Source organism: Pelodiscus sinensis, chromosome 7 (assembly GCF_052426305.1).
Source record: "Pelodiscus sinensis isolate ZL-2025 chromosome 7, ASM5242630v1, whole genome shotgun sequence".
NCBI lineage: Eukaryota > Metazoa > Chordata > Testudines > Trionychidae > Pelodiscus > Pelodiscus sinensis.
This window is the reverse complement of record NC_143058.1, coordinates 44,406,691-44,431,905: the sequence shown is the minus strand read 5'-3', so window position 1 is coordinate 44,431,905 and position 25,215 is coordinate 44,406,691. Positions and strand designations below refer to the sequence as shown.

The following is a 25,215-nucleotide window of genomic DNA, read 5'->3' as shown; positions in this document are numbered from 1 at the left end:
GCAGATGCTGTTCAAGCACAAAAAATCAAATGAATAGGGTATTCTATCAAAAGAGCTGTTGAATAATTCTGTTTGAGCCATAACCTGATTAGTAAAGGTAAAGGTATCTTAGAAGAAGTCATTGTACTAACAATTTTCAAGGGAAAATATGAATACAGGTACCTAATCCTTCTGTATGGCTCAATTCATTCCCTATAAGAAGAAGGGGGGGGGACCTCAATTTGTTATTCCAGTTACCAGACATATGTTGGTAAGGCTGAGGAAAACAAGGGAATTTAGCTGCAAAAAATTAGTGTTCCCATGAAGCTCAGACACCCCAATAAACAGTCAGAATAAAACAAAAGTCACTAAATTATGCAGGTGAGCAGACTTGCAGAACGATCTCATTTCTATAACTATAGGGCTATAGTGCCCTACTTACAACAAACCCTCCAGAATCTGTCACTAAAGATCACACATCAAATGTATAACAATTGTTTGAATTGTAAAAAAAAAAATGTTTGGGTGAACACTTTTACATATTGAGATATGTAGGTATTATGCATCACCATGAGCTGGTAGCTGGAAAAGATGACAGATTTGCTTTTTCTCCCACAACAGGTGATGGTTATACATTTTCGTTCATGCACATAAGTTTCCACAGAACATTTTGCACTGAATTTCATTATGATCCCATCTTTACTTTTATTTCCATTGTTTTCCATCGGTTTTCTAACCCCGCTGTATTAGCTCTAAATACTCCAAATTATACTTCATAATCCAGAGGAGAGCAAGAATTCTGAAAATTCCCTTTTAGTATCTTATTGTTCAGTAGTAGCATTAGAAATCCAAAATATGAGGAACTTGAGTCCCATAAGTCTTTTCGTTTATTCCAAAAGATTTACTTAGAACAATGCTTTGTCAGTGATGCCAATTTCATATTCAGGTCAACAATCCAGATAAAGATTTTCCCACCAAGCTGATGTTCCTTGGTAACATGTTCACTGCCTTACTTTCGTAAGGGTTTCAACACAGTCTTATGAATTGGCTATACTGGACTGCCAGCCAAAGTGGAACCAAAGCTGCAGAGGGAAGTAGTCCAAATGTCCATACAGCCCACAGAACTATACAACAAAAGAATTTAGGGCACATTGCAAATTGTGGTTCCAAGACTGCTCAGTCTCCTTTGAATATACAGATAGAGAAAAAAGTGAACATATGGAGATGAGGACATGACATGAAGAACAAGAGTGATTGTTGTTTTCAGTAAGTTTCAAATACTTTTGCACTTAGTTGCTAAAAATTCCCACTATTACTCCAAGTTTAGCTCAACTGGGGACAATTATGCTAGGAATACTAGTATAGGTGAGGTTCCAGGGATCTGCCAGCATTTTAAGTACCATGTTTTCTACCATACCTCAGAGCAGGTCTACACAACGATTAAAATACTGATGACCTGTGGTGCCTTGTCTACACGAGAGCGATCACCCTTGCTACCACCCTGGCTTTGAAATGTTGATAGCAATCACAGGGTTTTTTTTGTTTAAAAAACATCCTCTCAAAGACAAGGTTTAGGACAACTTTCTTGTTGACTCTAGCACATGTCAACCTCAAAACCATCATGTACTTTCTCCTGTGGTTTTTTTTTGTGAAGAGCTTTCTACACATGGAGTTCTCTCTTATATTAACTATCCTTGATTAACTCAATTTGTGGACACTTTTATTCCTGAATAAGAGAGCTTTGTTCCTGTTTAGCTTTAGGCTTATTCTAGGATCAGAGTATGTACACAAGGAGTTGATCAGTGTTTGTTAGTTAGGAATAGCTGTGTGTGAGAGTGCACAGACATGCTCTTAGAAGAGACCACTACATCACTACAAATTAAAGAGGCTATCCCTTTTAATTCACATGACCTGTAAAAGTTTGTTTTCATGGAGAGGTCTTCAGCATAGCAACCAATCCTGAATTTAATTGTTGGAATACTGCCAATAAAGAGGGGGAAAAGAAAGAAGGGGTTTTGAAAGTGGAATGGGGTCTTCTCAGATCTTCATTACTCAACTTCTTTAAGCGCTATTGAAGATTTTGGCATGATCCATTCTTCCACCTGATAAGAGCTGGAGATGGTAGCACTCAAAGATACTTAATACTAGTCTTGAGTTAGCTGGATGAGGTCACTTGAAAATGATTCAAGGTGGTTTTGAAGTGATTACTGTAATATTATTTCATCTTAAATATATTTTTATTAAACAACTTCTTAAAATTATACAAAATAAAATCTATGTAAGGATCAAACTGTTTCTCAACTTCTATGGTTGAGATACTGCTTACATGTTCTACATCCCACCTGTTACCAGGTAAATTGACCTGCACTTCAATGAATCTGTGTTATTCACTTGCTACCGCTGCATATGTATGGCTTAAGGATATTAGTATAAATCCAAAATGAGAATGAAATTGGTGAAAAACTTTCAAGTGCCAGAGGAAATCCCAGTTTATTAATTTAAGAAAAGCAAACCATTTTTCATTCTTTCTTCAATTTTTTGGTGGAAGCAAGTGGTGTTTTTCCTTGGTAGAAAACTGAACATTGACAGTTTTGCACAGCTCTCTTATTGACATGGACTCATAACCAGATTAAAAGAACTGAAGTGGGAAGGGTGATGGTGTTGTGTTACTACAGGTAACAGCCTTCATGTGAGACTAGATTAGTTTCATCTCTGCACCTATCCAAGTAGAAATTAAAGCTCCCATAATTCTTTTCAAAAAGAGTAAGGGAGAATCCAACATTAGGCCAACATTCCCTCTAAAAATAAAGTATGTTCTCATATCCAGGGCAATGAGCAAGCTATTGCCAAGAGCATACTGGCTGATGCATTTAACTTCACAGCCTCTACACAGCTAGTATTTAATTAACTTCTTTTATAAGTGCTAAAATATCTCAACAATGAAAGACTCTACATAAGCGCCCTATATTTAAATACATATACAAAATGGAATTTTGCTGAGCTAGGATAAAATAACTGATATTCTGAGTATGTTTCTTCATCATTTCAGCCAGTCATGTGAAGAATCATAGTCTGTTCAACACATAACAACATTGTTTCTTTCTAATCTACATGACTGAACATCTAGAATGGTAGATTATGATACTTAGCATCCTTTGTTTAGAGCAGTTTGGATTTGGTTTAGGAAAATGAGTCATTGTGTGGTTCAGAGAAAATCTAAGACCTGTGTTTGTGTTTGGATAAATCTGCAGAACATTTGCTTTTATTTGTTGGTCAGCCTTATGAAATAATTTACTAAAATCTCAAAGGGAGAATTTGGAACCCATTTAGCCAGTCTTGAAGAGCAGAACAAATTACTCTGCACACTTGAATGAAATATCTGAGACATCCTTTCTAATTCAATATGACCCATTTACAAATAGGAAAGTTCATCTCAGCTGAGAAAAGACTCAGGCTTAAAAGGGGACAGAAATGATTGGTCACTTAATGGGAAGAGGCTTTCTTACATAAACAACATTTATAGCATGCAATAGTTTATAGAAAGAAAACTCATTCAGAAAAAAAAATGTAGGGAAAACCACAGATTCTGCAAATAAAATGCCTTTTTCTAGTAACTCACTAGTTTACATTTGAAAAGGATCCTGCTCTTTGTTATTAGTATGTCAGCTGTACTTAAGCTGAAGAAAAGCAAATTTGTCTCTCTAGCACAAAGGCCACTGGCAAGTTTTACACTTTGAAAGTGGCCTGTTCAAAATTTGTTTTTATAGATAAAATCATTGTAAAAACTAGAGACCTACTTTTTCCAAGGTTTCAATTCTTAGCCTTTAAGCATATTCACTGTTAGTCTAAAAGTTTAGTGTAGGAGAATTCCAGCTTTCAAAGATATTTTAAGAGAATCTGACCCAGTGTATTGTGCAAGAATCTAATTCACCACTGCATTATTCTACTATTATACCTGAGTATCATGAAAATCAATGGAGCTCGAGGGGTGGAAAACTGGAATAACGTCAGGGGAAACAAGTCACAGATGTTTGTGATGGGTGTCCACCCCAAACAGATTGGAAGGGGTTCAGATGGCCAGGCTGCACCTGGAAAAAGAGCCAGGGGCCACATCTACTCTACAGCCCAGATCGATGTTCTAAGATCGATCCACCTGCAGTCAATTTTAGTGGCTCTAGTGAAGACCTACCAAATGGACCGCAGATTGCTCTCCGGTTGACTCTATTACTCTATCCTGGATCAGATGAATAAGGGAAATCAATGGGAGATTTTCCTCCATCAACACCCCCTTCCTATGGTGTAGAGCCTGCAGTAACTCGACTTAAGAGATGTTGACTCCAGCTATGTGAATAACGAGTTGCGCGCAGCTTATGTCAACTTTCTTCCCTGGCAACTAGAGCTGATTGGAATTAGGTTCAGCTGTGCAGGAACAGGCAGGGCCTATAAAGCTAGAAAGCTTGGGGCAGAGAAAGGGAAGTAACTCCCTGGGAAGAGGGTGGAGGGTTTAGAGCTTGTACTCCCAGAGCAAGAATGGAAACTAGGAGCTGTAGAAAGCAGTCCAGGGACGGAGCAATTAGAGTTGTAAAAAAAGACCAGCACTGCTGGATTGAGGGGCCATGGATGGGAATGCGAGATAGAAGGAAAGCCTGAGTTCCCCTACCAGCCACTGAGATTGTGGCATAAACCAGCAGGGCAGTGAATGAGACAACTTCCTAGATAACTGTGATAATAGCTAACTGAAGGACTGTGTCCTGGAAGGGGTAATACTGAGTGACCTAGCTGGAGGGCTACGTCAGGAAGAGGATGCTCCAGTTTCTGGGATGAGAGAGGAGTCGCACACATAGGAGAGAGTGAGTTTGACTACAGCAAGGGGGCACTGACCTCAAGAACTAATCCCCAGAATAACCAGGAGGAAGTGCCAACCAAGGAGCAAGTGGTGCACCTTGTGAGAGTGTTTAAAAATTCTAAAACATTGGAAGTGTCCAAATGAGAGCATATTAGTTCCCAAAATACATACAAATGACTAAATAGCCATCCAAATTACATATCATTATGCACCCTGAATTATCAGTATAAGACAACAAGGCACAGGCCAATGTAACTCTGCATATAAAACCAAAGCCATTTTGTGGGCAGGTTATGGCATTAAAATATTTCACTAACTGGCTAACATGGCTAAACTGTAAGTTTTTCTATCTATAATCACAGAAATAACAAATTGTTTTTTCTACAGAAAGAAAATAAACTTGAAATACCCACTATAATACTATATTAAACATTTCCTTAAATTCTCTCTCTAGAATTTTATTTACAGCTGATTCACACTGATCAACCTGTAACAACCAGAAAATTTTAAAATTAGTTTAGAGTTTCTTTTTCATCTGTTTCTATATGGAACTGAAATGCTTCCCCTCAATGGGAACTATTTGATTGTTTTCAAGAACCGCTTATATTGATATTTACATTTGCTAGCTTACTGTATGTTTCTTAGCTCAGTTAAATCAGACTACAGTTTTGGATCGATAGCATAGGTTTTGTTTCCACCACAAACCTTCTCATGTGATTTTCCACTATAAACAATTATTTAACAAAAAGGCACATTTATCTTGCATTAAGTCATCAGTTTAATGATGACTGGCCAGGGATGTTGGTTTAATTCATTACTAAGAAAAACCTGACAAAAATGTGTCAGGGAAGACTTGTTAATTCTTGCCATCTCCTCTCCTTTAACACATATACTTGACTCTACTCTCTGCTGTACTGTCAGTCAGATTCAATGTGGAGCAGTGTTGAATTGATTGCAAGGAGCAGAGTAGGAACAGAATGAAAGAATTTCTATATTCCCAAACCTCATTGACACAACATATATTTGCTTACAAACAGGTTCCCTGCCCCCTTTAAATAAGAGGCAGAATTCACAAAACTTAACAACCTTTCTTTTTGCTCTACCTTTGAAAACAGAGATCAGGTGATTGTAGCAGGCACTTACAGGAATCTGAGTATAGGAGTGGCATAAGGTCACTTTTCCTAAAGCTACTCCATTGACACACAACTCTATGGAAATACTCTAATCAGCTCTCTCTGATAAACTTACTAAAATATAACCTGTTGCTCCTGAAAGATTAATATCCATTTTTTTGAGAACACAATACAGCTACAAACTATAAACTGTGTACTGGGTCCTACCTGCCTCCAGTACTGACATAGGTAAAGTATTTCAACTACAGTTTGCATTTCACAGATTGTGCTGCCTTGCTAATCTAATCAAATACTTTGCTTTGCTAATCTAATCAAATACTTATTTTTTAAAACATGCAAGACATTGCTCATGCTATCAGTTTTCAGCTTGTAATGATAAAATATATGGATCTGTTTTGAAAGGAAATATTGTGAACTTTGTCTATTGCCCTTATTTAGGAATACTGTTTTCACACTTTACATTCTACTAACTCAGTTATGCCAGTGCCCCATTAATACAGAGAAAAAAATGAAAGCAACTCACCACACCATAGGAGTATGTGTCACATGTTTCAGACACTGGTAGACTCTGGATCACTTCTGGAGCCATCCAAGGGAAGGTACCCACTAATGACATGTGTGTTGTATGGTGGTGAAACCTTGAGGCACCAAAATCACAGATCTGGCCAAACCAAACAATAAAATGCCAAGTTCTCAATCATTTGACTTCAAAGATCTCAAGCAAAGCAGCAGCAACATCTTCCAAATAATTAAAATGTTCCTACCTTTAATACTCCATCAGCAGCTATAACAACTGAAAAATCAAGAAACAAAATGTAAATGAATTACATTACAAAGAAGAATAATGTCTCCTGTTAACAACATCTTAATAGCTAACCAGTTGACTTTTGATTAAGAAAATGATCCCACAGTAATACAGAATTTGAATATATTGGCACATAAAATTCTCTTGGTTTCTTGGGAAATGTTTGAAGAACACTTTTCAAATACCTGAAAGTTTATGAATAAACTCTATAACTAAAATAGAAAAAAAATCACAAAAGAGGTCTATTATTAATAAAAGAGAATGTAATTTACTAGCAAAGAAACAGGCTACAATAAATCGCCTAACTTATAATTCAACTCTCCCTTACACATTTCCTCAAATGTTTTGTGTTGTAACTGTGGGTACCATTGTATGTATCCATTTATTGACATTAGCTGCAAATAAGTAGGAAAAAATCCAGTATGATGTTTGAACTATTCTTCAATTTCACAGTAACGCTTTTTAGCAAATACCCTTTCTATAATCACCTTTACCTTAACTTTGACAGACCATCAGCTCAGTTAAATTAGACTGGTCTATACTAGGACTCCCCTTATTTTGAAATAACAAGCAAAGTGTCCACACTACCAAGCCCATTATTTTAAAATAAGGGGCTGGTTATTTTAAAATAGTAACTCCTGCTTTCTACAAGGAATAACACTTATTTCAAAATAACTATTTCAAAATAGTGGTAGTGTAGACACTCCACTGCTGTTATTTTGAAATAACTACTCCACAGAGTCATTCAAAGTAATTATTCCCCATGCTTCCTGGGGCTCTAAGTCAAGGTAGCACATCCACATTCTAAGAAAGCCTACCTCTGACTAATTTTGAGGCTTCCTTGTAGTGTGGTCATGCTATTTTGAAATAGCTATTTCAGGAGTTATTATTTTTAAATAAGTTATTTCAAAATAATTTCCTAGAGTAGACATGGCCTTAGAGTGAAGTTTCATTACACTCAAATAGTAATCTGACAAGTATGTTTAAAAAACTGAATTCATGTCCTCCTACATAATGTGAAAGGAACATCAGACACTCTGTTCCCTCAAAGTTTCCTTCACACACCTAGTCAAAATTATTGTGTTGGTTGATTTACTTTAGAAATACCAAGAACGTAAAGTCCAGGCTTTACTGGTTTTGCTGAAAAACCTCTTAGGAAAGAGCTCATGTTCAGTGTAAGTTCTAACACCTTAACTGAAGAAGAAGAAGGGATATTTAATCTTTAACAAAGATGTCCAGTAGCCTCCAAATTAAGTAGCTATTGAAAAGTTGAATAGTTGCAAACAAAAACAGAAAAATCAAGGATTCTGACTAAAAGAAAATTGCTACTCTCAGTTACACAAAATTTCACTCTCTTGCCTCCTAGTGAATCATCATTTCACTAGTCCTCTAATCACTGAAGATAAAATAATGGAAGACAAGACATGATTTAATCAAATAAAAGCAGGGGGATATCAAATATCTAATACCAAATATAAGCAGAGGGAAAAGTATTTTTGGATTTATTTCTTAATTTATAAGTCTGGCAGGTATTCTTTACCATGAAGTGGAAAACAGCTCAGTCTGAGGGTAGGTCTACACTACCTCAATAAGTATGGTATGCAACTCCAGCTGTGTGGATGTTTTGAATCAGTTCTGAGTTAACCAAGTTGCGGAAAGCATCCAGCAACTAAGGAGTTTCATTTTTTTGTTTCGTTTTGTTTAAAGGCTCTTTTTACTTCCCACAAAAATTTGTCAACTGTACTCAGATTTCTTAATAGGCCTTTAGATGTAGTACTGTGTGTCAAAACGTTTCATGCAGTCTTTGACTCTACCACTATGACTTGCTAAAATTGTGCTCTTAGGCACATCTGCAGTAAATTTTCATGGGCACTAAATAAAATTTTCAGACAGTTAAAGGGAAAAAGGGAGAGAGAGTTTTCTAACTATAAAACTGAAACTACAAATACAGAAATAAATGTCCAGTTTTCCCTATCATAGTAATCAAGGCTCATGATGAACCCTCTAAGAAATTCATGTTAATAATAATGGCATCAATGATTAATCAAAGTTTGTAAAATAAAATAAATATTTTCTTAAAGATACTTAAGAATGAAACCACATTCAGCCATTTCTCCATTCTTATAGAGCATTTGGTGAATCACAATAATTTACTAGTAGTAAATATTTCAGCTGAAGTCACTTTTCAGCATGTTTCATAACTGGGTCTGGCACTAACCCAGTGGAACAGATTCACTCAAACCCCACAGCCAGTTTACATTCTTCAGAAGCACTATCATCTGCAAAAAGCTCAATCAGTGCTGAAAGAACTATAACATTTTCAGAGCAGACACTGGGCCAGATTCTCAAAGCCATTTTGGCTGTTTTACACTTCGCATCGCAGTTCTCCACCATCCCCTCCTGGGCCTCAGCATACTGTACATTTCCAGGAATAAAGGAAAGTACCCGGACAAACCTTGGCTGCTAGAACAGACCATGGGACCATGGGCAGCAAAGCATAATTTAAAGCAGCACTACAGACTGCTCTGAATTATGCCAAGGACTGGAATGGTGCCCAGACTGTCCCAAGATTCAAGGGAGGGAACACAAAGATGGCTTAGCATTGCTTTTTTCTCTGCCTTAGCTGTGTATCTCAGCTACAGTTGATGGTTTAAGTCCTGTATCTCTTAAAGGCTAAAGTTAAACTGTCACGTTAATTGAAAACAGAAATATAGAATCACTTAAGTGCAAAGTTACTTTACCATTTCTAGACTTCAGATCTCTGTGAATTACTTTGACTGGAGCCTCCATATGTAAATAATGCATTCCTATAGAAAAATGAGGAAAAGTTTTAAAATTGTGCTGATTTAGCAAGGTCCTGCTTCTAATAATACATTAGAAGAGGAATGTTGTTTGATATGAGATTATTTGCATGATGAGAGTCCTAAATATGTAAAAGGTATAGATGTAATTCATTGTCATATACATGAACATAAATGGGAGACATCGCACACCCAACAGATGCATATTTTTATGCTCCCATTTCTATTGTAAGTATTTTATTTATCTAATGCAGGCAGAGCTGGGTGAGTCGTAGGTAAGCTGATGATTGGACAGGAGGGAGACACAGAGTGTCTTATGAACCAGAAATATGATCTGGGTCTCTACAGTTACAGAGGTAACTTGCTCTTGCATCTAAGCATTATGCTCATGATTGGTATATAAACTATAATTGCACAGAGTTAATCACAATGACAAGCTCAGTCCCTTATCTGCTCTGCCTTCTTCTAGTGCTTGAGGCATATAAAATGCAACCACCAGCCTTCATTATTCAGATGAAGTTACTTAGAGAGTACTTGGTTATGTTGGCATAAAACTCCAGAATGACTTGCAGTTACCAACCTTTTGGAAAATAGATAAAAATAAGTTGTAGTTTAGCCATTTAGGCACTGGGGCACTCAGATTCTCTAGTGTGGACTCCTGAAAAGCCTTAAAGTTTTATATGGGACATCACACATGCCCAGGGACCCACAATTATCAATCTGAATACAGGATCAGGGCCTTAAAGCATTAGCTAGTCTATTCATGTGTATTTAAATATAAAATGCATCAAAAACTGTTTAACACCTTGACTAATTTTGAAAAAAAGTACTTGAATCATAGAACACTAGAACTGGAAGGGGCCTCAAGAGATCACTGAGTCCAGTCCCCTGCCCTCATGGCAGGACCCAGCACCATCTAGACCAGAGGTGGGCAAAAGAGTTTCCACGGGCTGAATCCCGGCCCACGGAGGCCCTGCCACTCCCCTGCCCCCAGGCCCTAACTAACTAGGGCCTGGGGGCAGGGGAGCACGCGAAGCTTCCTCCTGCCCTGTGAGGAGCATGCAGTGCTTTGAAGTGCCGCATGCTGCTCACAGGGCAGGAGGAGATGTCATGCACTCCCCTGCCCCCAAGCCTTGATTGGCCTGGAGGGCAGGAGGAGTGTGCAAAGTCTCCTCGGACCTCCCCACTGCCCTGTGAAGAGGGCATGGCACTTCAAAGTGTCATACATTCGCGCAGGGAGGGAGCAGGGCGAGGGAAGCTTCGCACAGCTCCCTCGCCCACAGTCTAATCAGGACTTGGGGGCGGGGGAGCGCGTCACGTCTCCTCCCACCCTGGGAGCACCGCGTGGCACTTTGAAGTGCTGCGTGCTCCTCACAGGGCAGGGGAGGGAGGAGGTTTCAAGTGCTCCCCCCGCCCCCAGGCCAATTAGGGCCTGGGGGTGGGGGTAATTCTGAAAAGCTTCCTTCGTCCTGTCCCAACCCTGCGAGGAGTGCATGGCACTTCAAAGTGACACATGCTTCTCACAGGGTGGGAGGATGCTTCTTGAGCTTCCCCTGCCCCAGGCCAATCAGGGCCTAGGGGTGGGGGATTGTGTGACGCCTCTTCCCGCCCTGCCAGGGGCATGGGTGCCTAGTGGGGTGGGGGCAAAGGGGCTCTCCCCCAGACCAATTATGGTCTGGGGGTGGAGAAGCCTGGAAGCATTCTGACCCCGCCCCTTCCGGATTAGGCCCCACTCCTTCCAGGTTGGCTCTTGGGCAAAAATTATTGCCCACCCTTGGTCTAGACCATCCCTGACAGATGTCTATCTAACCTGCTCTTAAATATCTCCGGAGACAGAGATTCCACAACCTCCCTGGGCAATTTATTCCAGTGTTTTATCACCTTGATAGTTAGGAAGTTTTTTCTACTGTCCAGCCTAAACCTCCCTTGCCTCAGTTTAAGCCCATTGCTTCTTGTCCTATCCTCAAAGGCCAAGGAGAACAATTTTTCTCCCTCCTCCTGGGTAAAATTATGAAGTGTGATTTCCAAATGAATATCAATTTTTCAGTAAGTCATTTTAATTTGTAAATATAACTGGAAGTGTAAACATATGTTTTACATTATTTAAGTGTAGTAAAATGCATACAGAATAACATTCACCTGTTTTAAGTTATTTAGGTCATTTCTAATTAAACCACAGGTAGAACCTCTCTAGTCTGGTAGCCCCTGTCCAGCATCATCGGTGGTATGGCATGATTTTAGTTAGCCGGATGTCCACTTATCAAGGGTCTGGTCAAGTTTCCCGTGGTCCTATAAAGTTTGTCTAGTACAGTGTTTCTCAACCTTTTTTTTTTTTTTTTAAATAAAGTACCCCTTTAAAAAAAAATTATAAGTACCCCTCCAGTACCTACAGTTTTCAAACACACAAAAAAATGTTCTACCATTGCAACGTATTTGTTTATACAACTTAATTGTAGCCAGGCGGATGATGAAATTTTTGAGTGTAAAAAATACAAAAATAATAAAGTACTGTAAAACTTAAAACAAAAATTCAGTTTTCTCCAAATTTCAGCTGTGTTGATGTACCCCCCGAGACTTCTCTCAAGTACTCCTAAGGGTACTCGTACCACTGGTTGAGAAACACTGGTTTAGGGCCACCAGTCCTGGCTCTCAGTTTTCTATGCTGTTACTGAGCTCTAATTTACCCATCTGTGTCTTCTAAGAACCCAATAAGGAATGGAAGTGTTGGTAATGCTGCTAGACAATATTAACCTCCCATGGTTTGGCAAATTCTCTGGTTCGACATCAGTCAGGTCCCAAGGGTACCAGATTAGAGAAGTTCCGCCTGTATTCTGTCGAGTACTCTAAGGGCTTGTCGAGACACTAAAGAAAGTTAAGACAAATTAACTAAAGGTGCAAAGTTAGACCACATAATTTAAAGTACATAACTCCCTGTGTTAGAAGTAAAGTGGTTTCAGTTTGCTTTAGCTAAGGATCTGTCTACATGGGAAGGTATTCCAGAATAGCCATTCCTGACTAACTCCCTTTGGAAGTGGATTAAGATAATTTGGAAAAAGGCACACTCAACTGGAAAGTGTCCAACAGGAATTAAATCATGAATAACTATTCCACTTAAAATTCAGACTCCACCTTAAACAAAATTAACTGCCCAGGGTAGAGAAGCTCTTAGGTACATCTATATTGCACCGTTATTTCGAGATAATGTGAGCATCTACACATCCATTCTGTTATTTCGAAATAATTTCAAAATAACGGACAGCTTATTCCGAAATCTGTAAACCTCATTCCACGAGGAATATTGCCTATTCCGAAATATCTATTCATGTATAGATGCTTTACTGGTGCTATTTCAAAATAGCCCCTCACCAGGGCCATTCTAAATTATTCCTCCCCAGTGTCTCCTGGGGCTCTAAATCGAGATAGCAGGTCTACATTAGGAAAGCCTGCCTTGGACTAATTTTGAGACTTCCCTGCAGTGTAGACAGGCTATTTCAAAATAAGCTATTTTGGAATAACTATTCCAGAATAGCTTATTTCGAAATAGCCGTGCAGTGTAGATGCACCCTTAGGCTGCGTCTAGACTGGCATGATTTTGCGCAAAAGCAACTGCTTTTGCTCAAAATCTTGGTGTCTGTCTACACTGGCCGCAAGTATTTGCGCAAGAACACTGACTTTGTACTGTACGAAATCAGTGGTTCTTGCGCAAATACTCCGACGCAAGTATTCTTGCACAAAAGCACATGCCAGTGTAGACGCTCTCTTGCGCAAATACGTTTAACGGAAAAACTTTTCTGTTAAAAGTATTTGCACAAAATCATGCCAGTGTAGACGCAGCCTTAGTCTTTAGTGTAAGCTAAAGGTCACTAAGGCTATTTTATTTCATCTTAACTTTCCTGACAATCCCTATGTAAACAAGCCTTAAACCTAGATATTGACCTATATATGCAGTGTGTTTCTATGTACATTCGCTATGAAAAATATTCTCTTGGGATTGAGAGCCAAGACACAAGCAGAATTGGTCAATGGAAAAGAGATAAATCTTACCTTTAGCTATATCAGTTGCCCAGGTCATGATATGCTCCATATCCATTTCTTCACTTTTGTTGCTATTAATGTAATCATACAATGAGCCAACAGAAGCATATTCTATTAAAAAAGGATATACAACATATTTCAAAATGTTGCTTCCAAATAAAAAACCGGGTTATTTGCCACCAATGACAAACTATTTCTAGGCAAATGTAATCTGCATTTCCCCATATAAAACTCTATAATAAGATTGTGTGGGTTCCATAATTAACTGGCTGTATAGTACATGGAGGTAAAAGAAAGGCATTTTGTTTTAAATTATCCCCCAGGCAAGGAGTGTATGTTAACGTTAAGACAGTAAAAAGGCTTGGCATAAACAGAATTCAGATAAGCCAGATCAGGAGCATGACAAACATTTGGGGTAGGTACATTGGGATGTTTAACAAAAAAAGTCAGAACAGTTCTGCACAAGAAAGGAGTTATGTAAAAATGTAACCTTTTTACTCAGGAGATTTGTTCCACTTGCAGAACAGAATTCAGAATTACATTTACTGACTTCAGAGCCTAAAATAAGTTTGTACAACTTTTCTCTGTTCTTAGACATGTAGAGTCAACACTGCTAAGAGAGCCAGGTGGATTCTATTACTTCTTATTCATTGCGAACAGAATTTTTACAGTCAAGGTACTTTGTTCTGAAGAATTACATCTGTGCAAACCTACGATCAGCAATGTCATTGCACAAGTGCAATTAAGGGTATGTCTACACCCATCAGAGGTCTATCTGCAGCACAGGTAGATATGCACAAGCTAGCTTTGAACTAGCTAGCATGCAGTGAAGCCATGGCAACATGGGCTAGCTGCCCAAGTACAAGCTCACTAGGGAGCCGAGCACGTGAGAACATTAGAATGGCCAAACTAGGTCAGACCAAAGGTCCATCTTAGCTTAGTCTTTTAACAGCGGCCAATGCCAGGTGCATTCAGGAGAATGAACCAGTGACATGCCTCCCAAGGCCTGTGAAAGCGAGGCCTGGACAATGATCCCTTGCTTTCACAGGCCTTGGGAGGCAGGCCAGTCCTTGCTCACAGACAACCCGCCAACCTGAAGCATATTCTCACCAGCAACTACACGCCGCACCATAAAAACTCTAACTCAGGAACCAATCCACGCAACAAACCTCAGTGCCAACTCTGCCCACATATATACACCAGCAACACCATCACAGAACCTAACCAGAGCAGCCATACTGTCACTGGTTCATTCTCCTGCACATCATCTAACGTAATATAGGCCATCATGTGCCAATAATGCCCCACTGCTATATACATTGGCCAAACTGGACAGTCCCTACGTAAAAGAATCAATGGACACAAATCAGATATTAGGAATGGCAACATACAACCTGTAGGGGAACACTTCAGTCTCCCTGGACACACAATTGCAGATCTAACGGTAGCCATCCTGCTGCAAAAAAACTTCAGGACCAGACTTCAAAGAGAAACTGCTGAGCTACAGTTCATCTTCAAGTTTGACACAATCAACTCTGGATTAAACAAAGACTGTGAATGGCTCGCTAACTACAAAAGCAGCTTCTCCTCTCTTGGAATTCACACCTCCAGATCAGCTACTAGAAGTGGGCCTCATCCTCCTTGATTGGATCCACCTCGTCATCTCCAGCCTGATTCTAGCCTGCATATTTATACCTGCCTCTGGAAATTTCCACTACATGCATCTGACGAAGTGGGTCTTTGCCCACGAAAGCTTATGCTCCAACACTTCAGTTAGTCTATAAGGTGCCACAGGACTCCTCGAAGCTTTAGCTAGATCAAAGCTCTTTCAGGTATGTCTACACATGCTGCAACACACTTCCAACTGCAGTGATGACCCATTTCTCACTCACTAAAGGGCTCATTTGGCCTGCAGCTTCTTCACAGCTGGGGATAGCGAGAATCCACTTTGACTTTCAGAGCCCAGGATGAGTTTGCAGGGCCAATAGCTAGAAAAATCAGTCTACTTACAGTAAATTAAGCACAATGGATTCTGAAGTCATAAACATAAACTAGGAGCGCCACAGTGCCATTTGATACTATTTTTTAGTACTTTAAATTATAAAGAGATTATAAATCAGAATGCAGAATTTTCCATTCTTTATCAGATTCTGGTTCATCAAATGGACTCCAGTAGTGTCTAATACTTAATGCTTTAAAGGAAGATGGACACTCCTCATCATTGAAGTATTGCACAATGTTGTACCCGAGGGCAGGCAACACATTCCATCATAAAATAAATAATTTAATTATTGTCTAAAATATTTGAGACAAGTACAGTATTTGAATATGACCTTTAATTATTCAGTTTTTGGATGTGGGAATCATAGAAATAGAATTTTTTGTTAAGGACAAATGGTCTAATGTTGAATTACTGTGGCAAAATTTTCATCTGTTTCAGAATAGGCTTGGTATGAGAAGTGTGGGGATGGGAGCAGCTGTCAGGAACAAGTTATGCCTCCTTGATCTTCCTAGTGTCAGGGTATACTGGGGGCAGATGATGTAGGATCCAGCTACACCACTTTGCACCAGCTGAGAGCTTCTCTATACCAGCAAAATCATCAACTGGTCATTTAGAGCCAGATTCCACAACTTTAAACCACATGACTAGTGCAAAGTGGCCAGAACAGGAAGGACACAGACTCTGTATGTAAGCACAACACCCAGGCCATATCTGTACTACAAAGTTTAGTCAATCCCAGTTACTTTGGCATATAGCCACCAAAGTCTGTATATTGCTCAGGTGTATGCATGCTTGGTTTCTTGTGTAAGCATGGCCCATGCTCACCAGATGTTCTTATGTTAATGCAAAGTGTGGTGTACTGGGAGGAATCCCACTGTACCCCCCACTGCTGTTTGGCACAGTGCCTTTTCACAGTGTTCTGTGAGCTAGTAGCAAAGCACAGAGGGATTTCTGGGAGCTAGGAGTCAAGTTCCTAACATGCTGCTTTCTATATCCCATATTACTTTCCACATTTAATAATTTTAGCATCCTTTTGCAAAACTTCCACTGTCTCCAAAAGCAGCACTTTCTGGGCTCCACCATCATTGTCACAGAAGCCATGGATCCTGCAGAACTCAGCATAATTGCTAATATGTCCAGGAAGCTAATATGTCCAGTAGTCACACAGCTTGAGGAAGTACTACTATGATTAGGATTAAGATGAGAACAATGTGGATTTGTTTAAGCACAACTAGTGGAAACTAATGGGCACAGTGAAAAAACATTCCAGGTTGCTGCTGGCATTTTGGGGGCAGCTCCCATGGTAGATCACTACTTCTGGGCCTGAGAAACAGGTCTGGACAGTTGGAAATGCATCATCATAATGCACACTGTGGCTGAAGAACTTTTGGGTGCGAAAGACCACATTCTTGGATCTACCTGTTGAATTCATGTGAGTCCTTCAGCACAGGGACAACAGTATGACCGATATACTGACAGTGGAGAAGAGAGTGGTAACTTTCAGTGGAAGCTTGCTCCACTGAATTGCTACCAGTCAGTACAAAATCAGTTTGGAGCTGGAAAATCCATAGTTGGGGATGGAAGTTGGTAGTGCCATTAAACGTCTCCTGCTATACCAGTCCGTGACTTTCAGCAAAGTGTAGGACATAACAGATACATTTGCAGCAGTGGGATTCCCAGATTACATTGAGGCAACATAACGCAGGCATTTTGGTACCCGCTCACTTCACTACAGAGTATATCAACAGAAAAGGCTTCTTCTCCATGATTATGAAAGCAATCATGATCACCAGGGACATTTCACACATAACAATAAAGGCTGATCAGGGAAGGTGCATGACACTCAGATTTTTAAGAATGCAGAACTATTCAGAGAGCTGCAAGCAGAAGCATTATTCCCTGATTGGCAAATTACCACTGGCAAAACCAGAATGCCAATAGTGGCACACCCTGCTCCGGCTCATACAGCTATGCACTGGCCACCTTGACAGCAGCAAGGAAAGATTCAGCTACTGTCTCAGTGGGTGCCACAGAACTGTTGAATGCTTTTGGTAGACTGAAGGGACGCTGGTAGTATTTAGTTGCCAGACTGGATCTCAGCAAGAAACCCCCCAATGGTTATAGCCGCATGTTGTGACACAATGTCTGTGAGGTGAAGGGGGAAATGCTGCCACCAGTATGCAGGGTCAATATCGAGTGGCTGGCTGCTGACTTTGAACAGTCAGTCAGACACAAGAAGAGCAGTTGAGGAAGGCTTTAAAAGAGCCAGCCATAGCACAGCTTTCTGTTGCTTTCTTAAAAGAGTGCCCATCTTGTGTGTTTATACTAGTTTGGTCCAAGGCTGCCACTATGAATTCTGAAATGTTTGCCATCCCTTTATCTTTGCCTTCCATTATGTGTTTATGGTGCCTGAAATGTAATAAAGATACTCTGACTTTCCAAAAACTGCATGGAAAATAGCTGTTAATTAAATTAAAGTGCAAACAAAGATGTACAGGCTAATTGCTTTACTAGCACTGTTACAGGGTGAAACACAGTTTATGAGCACAAGTGAAAATGAAAGTAAACAATAACATTTATGTCCATATATGTACACAGAAGATCAATGTAGTCCATTGTGGCTACTCGTTTTCTCCACATATTTGTTTTGGTTCTCCTGACTGTCCCCTGGTATGGAGTGGTAGGTATAAGGAACTGCAGTGCCATGTTGGGAAGTATAGGGGGCAGAGACCATGCAGTTGTCCAAGAACTGCAAAGGCTTCTGGAATCTCTGGGCCTGCAGGTTAACCATGCTCTGAAACATTTGTGTTTGTTGCCTGAGCAACCTCATTATTTCCTGGTGCATTTCCTGATGCACCTCTTAGTTCTTTTGCCTCTCCTTCAGCAACCACTCTCTCCACTCTCAGTCTCTCTCATTGTTCATAGCCTGAAGGGCACTGCCAAGCCCTTTGATCATGGTCCAAAACAACTGTGGCTGGGAGGATGGATCTTGCATAACCTATACTCTTTAGTCCTCTTCCTTCTCTTGATCAGGGTCAGATGTTCAGCAGGCATCGAGGGGGCCTCTCTAGGCCACCACACCAGAAGCTGCTGATAAAATCAGACAGATATACCATTACATTTATAGTCACAATGAAAAGGGAAATATAAGTCTCAAAAATCCATAAATACCTTTAATACGAAATACTTTATTGGCACTGTGGCTTTAGAGTACCTCACAACAGTACCACTCTTGGTCTCAAACCACAGTGAGTATGGATGGGTCAAAGGAGGGAAGTTTCTGTGTTGCTATGAAGTTTAGTGCTTCACACCATACATCCTCTCTGGTACAGTTAAAGGGAAATGGCACCGAATATACTGGCACTAGTTTAACAGCAAAAAGGGAAGTCAAAGGCAAGATAGGAGCACTCAGCACAAAAACAAGATGTTAAGAACAGTGCTCATCAAGGGCCCAAAGGACATGAAGAGAAGAAATTCTTTAATTGCCTTCAAATTGATGCTGGGTAACAAAAAAGAGGAACTGGTTGCATTAATGCAGTGCCTGACATTAAATGGAGTAATTGATGTAATAGGCATTACAGAAACTTGATAGAATGAGGGTAATCAATGGGACATGGTTATATCAAGGTACAAAATATGGAGGAATAACAGATAAGTCGTGCTAGTGGATAAATGGTGATATATATGAAAGAAAATATTGAGCCAAATAATGTAACCATTTTCACGTAATCAAACTGTACTACACAATTTCTATGGACAGAAATTTAATGGATGAATGATAAGAATCAACCACTAGGAATATATTACTGACCAAGATGGTGACCATGAATATGAAATGCTCAGAGAGCTTAAAGAGGATACAAAGGCAGAAGACAGAATGTCAACTATTATATTGACCGGGTACAGGGCAACTCAGGAAAGGATGCAGTGATAAAATTTATAGATAAATTACTGCTTCTTAGACCAGTGTGTCCTAGAATTCACAAGGGAAGAGGCAAATCTTGATTTAGTCACAGGTAGAACACAGGATCTGATCCAAGAGTTGAATATAGCTATAACGCTCTATTAACAGCACCCATAAGGTAATGAAATTTAAAATCCTTGTAGGGGAAAAATGCCAAAGAAACCTACCATAGTAGCATTTCACTTCAAAAGGGGAACTACCTGCTGAGAAAGCTAGTGAAACAGAAATTAAAAGGAAAAGTCACAAGAGTGCAATGTCTGCAGACTACCTGGAGACTACTGAAGAACACTGTCATAGAGGCTCAAACTAAATGTATATCACAAATAAAAAAGCAAAGTAAGAAGGCCAAAAAAATGAGCATAGCTAAATAGCAGAGCAAAACAGGTGGTAAGATGCAAAAAGGCATCCTTTAAAAATTGGAAGTAAAATCTTAGTAAGGGCAGCAGAAAAGGAGCAAAAATTCTGGCAAATTCAGCAAAAAAGTGAAATAAGGCAGGCCAAGAAAGAATCTGAAGAAGAACCATCTAAGAACAAAAAAACCAACAGAAAAAATAGTAAGCACATCAGAAACAGGAAGACTGCCTAAGAGCACTGAGGTGCTAAAGGAGCACTCAAGGAAGACAAGGCTGTTGTGGAGAAGCTAAATTAATTCTTTAGATTAGCATTCACCACAGGGATGGGATGTGGGGGAATCCACCCAGCTGAACCATTCTTTTTAGACAACAAATCTGAGGGACTGAACTAGACTGAGATGCTATTAGAGGAAGTTTTGGAACATACTGATAAATCCAATAGCAATAAGTCACCAGAACCTGATAGTATTCACTCAAGAGTTAGGAAGCAACTCAAATATGACATTGCAGAACTACTAAACCTGTATAATCTATCATTTAAATCAGCCTTTCTACCAGATGACTGGAGGGTAGCTAGCTCTGATATTACTGGATTTTGATATGAACAGGCAGAACATAGTTTCACTCACTGTTGTATGTTTGCCCCCAAAGTTTTGTACAAAGTGAGGTGTCTATTGAAAATTTATGCTTTGCTGATTGTTTATACCATTCATATGCATGTATTATTTTTGTAGTTAAAGTTATAAGTATTGGCTATATGCTGGTATTCCAAATATTTGCTTCTGGGAGATATCAACAGGATTCACCTACCTACTGTGGAAGGGTGGACAGTCAAGCGAATCAGAGTACTGACAATGGATCTGCCAATCCACACCTCAGGAATTTTGCAGTGGACCTAAAAATTGGACATGGACAGGTGACTTGCTCATGTGACAAACTCCATTTTGGGAGGTAGTTCCACACAAGGGAAAAAAATGGAATTCCATCCACATGGGCAAGGCTATAAAAAGAGCCCTAGCAGTTCCTCCATGTTTGTCTTCACTCCAGCTCATCACTTCAGAAGCAGCCTTGCTATGAACTGAGCCAGAAGGATTGATGATCCATCCCAACAAAGGGTGTATTCCAGAGACTTATATGATAGCCGATTATTCCATCTCTGCCACAAGCCTGCACTGGGAACTTTGCAATTGATGTATGTACTGTAATTTCCTTAACAATTTTACTCTCAACTTTTTCTTTCTTTCTTTTACTAATGAACCTTTAGATTTTTAGATTCTAAAGGACTGGCACAGCCTACTCTTTTGGGTAAGATCTGAAGTATAAATTGACCTGGGAATGTGGCTGGTCCTTTTGAGATCAGAAAAATCTGTTCAGATTTGGTAAGATTGGTTTCCATAACCTCTCATCTGTGTAAGGTGTGGTACTGGTTGTGCCACAGGAGAAGCTGGAGTATCTAAGGGATTGCTTGTGTGACTTCCTACTGTCTAGTATGGCAAACAGATGTGCTCTTTGTGACTAGATGCATGTACCTTGCAGAGGAAGACACCCCGTCTTAGGCTGTAAGTAGCCCTATTTCTTAGCAATTCACCCTGATTTGACCTCTCAGCGGTGCTCCCAGAAACCCTTTATATTACACTAGCATAATGCCATTTTTTAAAAAAGACCCCAGAAATGATCCTGGAAATTACTGGTTGGTAAGCCTAACTTCAGTACCAGGCAAACAGGTTGAAATTATACATTAGGGGTGGGGAACCTAGGCCTGGGGCCTGGATGCAGTACCTGGGTTGCCTGGATCTGGTCCTTGAGACTCAGGGCTCTCCCCCAGGAATGGGGAGCCTGCACTGGTGCTCCAGTCCCCTACCCTTCTGCCATCTTTCCAGAGGGCTGGAGCACAGAAAATCTACTAGCCTGGGCTCCACTAGGCTGTGGTGTATGAGGGGAATGTGGGAAGTGCCTTTCTCATTCTCAACTGGAGGGCCACGTCAGTGAGGATTTGTTGTTGTTGTTGTTTTGTATTTTGCTTCTCACTTGTGTGGCCCCTGACTAATTTTTCTGTGGGTCGGTGGCCCCTGACCCAAAAAAGACTCCCTAACTCTGTTATAAATAAAGAACAAACTCATCAGACACACAGATAAATATGATATGTTGGGGACAAATTAACATGGTTTATGTAAAGGGAAATCATGCCACAATATATTAGAATTACTTGAGGCATATAACTTATTTGGACGTTTAGACAGCCTTTTACAAGCTCACGAAAGGCTCTTAAGCAAAGTAAGCTGTCACGAGATAAGAGGGAAGGTCCTCTTGTGGATCAATAACTGGTTAAAAGATAGGAAACAAAGGATAGGACTAAATGGTCATTTTTTCACACTGGAGAGAGGTAAACAGCTAGATCCCCCAAAGATCTGTACTTGGAATTGTGCTATTTAACATGTTCATAAATTATCTGGAAAAAGGGTAATCTGTGAGATGGCAATATTTGCAGAGAATATAAAATTATTTGAGGTAACTAAGGCCAAAGTGATCTCACTCAACTGGGTAATTAAATTTCATCTGCCATTTTGTTGCACAATGTTGATAAGTGAAAAGTAATGCACATTGGGGGAAAAAAATCCCATCTATAATTACAAAATGATGGAGTCTAAATTAAGGGTTACCATTCAAGAAATCATCATGGATAGTTCTTTGGAAACATTTGCTCAATATGCACAGCAGTCAAAAAAGCTAACAATGTTAAGATCTATTACAAAAGAGATAAATAACAAGACAGACTATATTATAATATCACTGTATAAATCTATGGTATACCCACAGCTTGAACACTACATGCCGTTCTGGTTGCCTCATCTCAAAAAAAATAAGATATATTAGAAATGGAAAAGGTGCAGAGAAGGGCAATAAAAATGACAGAAGCATAGAACAGCTTCCATAATAGGAGAGATTAAAAAACCTAAGTCTGTTTAGTTTAGAAAAGAACCTGTTAAGGTGGGATATGATAGAGGTCTATAAAATCATGAATGGTGTGGAGAAGTGACTAGCGAAATATTCCTTATCACTTCACAAGACTGAAAGGTCACCCAATGAAATTAACAGGCAGACGGTTTAAAACAAACAAAAGGAAGTACTTCACATCATGCACAGTGAACCAGTGGAACTCTTTGCCATGGAATTCTGTGAAGGCCAAAAGTATAACTGGGTTTACAATGGAAGGACCGGTCCATCAATGGCTATTAGCCAAGATGGTCAAGGAAGCAACACCATGCTCGGGCGTGTCCCTAAATCTCCAAATGCCAGAAGCTAGAAGTAGATAACAGGGTATGGATCATTCAAAACTGCTGTTCTATTCACTCTCTCTGACGCATCTGGCACTGTCACAAACAAGACACTGGGCTGAATGGGACATTGGTCTGACCTAGTATTGCTGTTTCTGTGTGTTCTTAAAAAAACAACCTGGTTTAGAAGAAAAGCAAATGAAGCTACAAAAATAATCTATCTGTATCTATACATAAAACAAGTGGAAGAAAGGAAAAGTTGATGGTTATATAAAACAAATAAACAATATAAAACAAAAGTTAGCAACTGTAGAAAATTGATGGGGGGATATAAAGGGACACGAAGAGAAATACAAAACAGTGCTAAGCACAACAAAAGGAGTTTTAAAAAATATATTAGGAACAAAAACAATCCTGACAATGGTATAGGTCTATTACTATATAAAAATGGCAGAATTATTTATCATTAATGATGCAGAAAAGACAGAAGTGTTAAATTCTGTTCTATATTTGGGGAAAAACAGATCATATAATCTCGTCATCTGGTGATAACACTACTTCCATTCCATTAGTATCTCTGGTAAATAGAAATGACTGAAGTTAGACATTTTAAAATCAACAGGACTAGATAGCTTGCATCCAAGAATTTTAAAAGGTCTTCCTGAGGAGATTACTTCACCATGAATTAAGGATGCTACTATCTATCCATGAAGATGGTTAACTGATAAGTCTGGGCTGAGGCAACAGGGAGTGAGGGGGGCAGGTGGAAGCCAGTATGTGTGGGGCTGGCAGTCACCAGGAGCCCCTGCCGGCAGCCTACAGTACCGACAGCCATGGGGAGCTGGTGGGACTGGAAGCCACTGGGAACCCACAGGGCTGGGAGCCAGCAGTTCAAGGGGGGTTAAAAAATACTGGCTTAACTGTGTAACCAATTAAATTGTAATCGGTTACATGGTTCGAATTTTCTAACCCTTTTTTCACCCCTAAAAATTTATACATCTAGGAACAAAGATTCTAGGCCATGCTTATAGGATGGGGACCTTTATCTAGGGAAGCAGTGACCCTGAAAAAGATCTGGTGATGGTGTGGCCAAAAGAGCTAATGTGATCCTGACATGTATAAATAGGAGAATCCCCAGTAGGAGTAGAGAAGTTATTTTACCCCTATATTTGACAGTAGTGTGACTGCTGCTGGAATAGTGTGTCCAGCTCTGATGCCCATAATTCAAGGAGGTCAGACTGTGTGGTCCCTTCTGGACTTTGAATCTATGAATTTTCAGGAAGGGAGGATATTTTAGCTGATTTCTCACTGATATCTCACTCCTGAAGGTCATAAAGTCATAGAGAACCTGGCTGTAGCTGGCATCCTAAAGCTGCCCAGACCTGCATGCTGCTGGCCTGTTTACTGCAAATGGTGTAAGCTGAATTCGTCACAGTGTGGCATGGGAAAGTTTCTATCCCAGGGGAAGAAACTAATCTGCCACTTCTAGAAGCCTTTGGGAGAGGACCGCAGAATATCCCCAGTACTCTGCATAGCAGTACTGGTAGATGTGCCAAGTGCCATTTTTAAAGGAAGACAAAAGGCAGAAGGGAAGGAGGGAGGGAGATGAGGTTTTAGAGAAGGGGAGGAGGGGGAGAATAACGCATGTACACACTTACCCCAAGCTCCCTTCTCTTTCCTCAGCAAGTTCATCTTTGCTTGCCTGGAAGGAATGGCTAGACTCCTGCAGAGTTTCAAGCAGCTCCTGGCTTATGGCACAGTTTGAGTCCTCTCCCACACCAGCATTTCCCCTCTCCTCTTCTTCCACGCTGTTCATGGCAGGAGTGTCTATCTTGGGCTCTTCCAAGGTATCCAAACTTGTTCCCAGGATGTTGGTTGGGGCTCTGCCAAGTACGTAAAAGTGGCAGGGCTACCTGGCAGCACCAGATGTCTTGTTACTCTCCTTCACTTTGTGACATGTCTGGCATAGTTTCTGCACTTCCACGTAGTGCTGCTGTTGATCCATGTCATGTCCCTTTGCCA

General features: G+C 40.0%; 1 protein-coding gene across 4 annotated transcripts in view; it reads right to left on the bottom strand.

Moving 5' to 3' along the window:
* The window catches only part of MAP3K20 (mitogen-activated protein kinase kinase kinase 20), a 143,483-nt gene that overhangs the window by 68,929 nt on the left and 49,339 nt on the right, over positions 1-25,215 (bottom strand). For all 4 annotated transcript variants that reach the window (XM_075933640.2, XM_075933639.2, XM_075933641.2 and 1 more), the window contains exons 4-7: positions 13,609-13,710; positions 9,505-9,570; positions 6,723-6,751; positions 6,482-6,619 (exon numbers count right to left, since the gene is read on the bottom strand). In XM_075933640.2, coding sequence (XP_075789755.1) covers positions 6,482-6,619; positions 6,723-6,751; positions 9,505-9,570; positions 13,609-13,710 — 335 coding nt within the window. The remainder of the gene's footprint in view (positions 1-6,481; positions 6,620-6,722; positions 6,752-9,504; positions 9,571-13,608; positions 13,711-25,215) is intronic.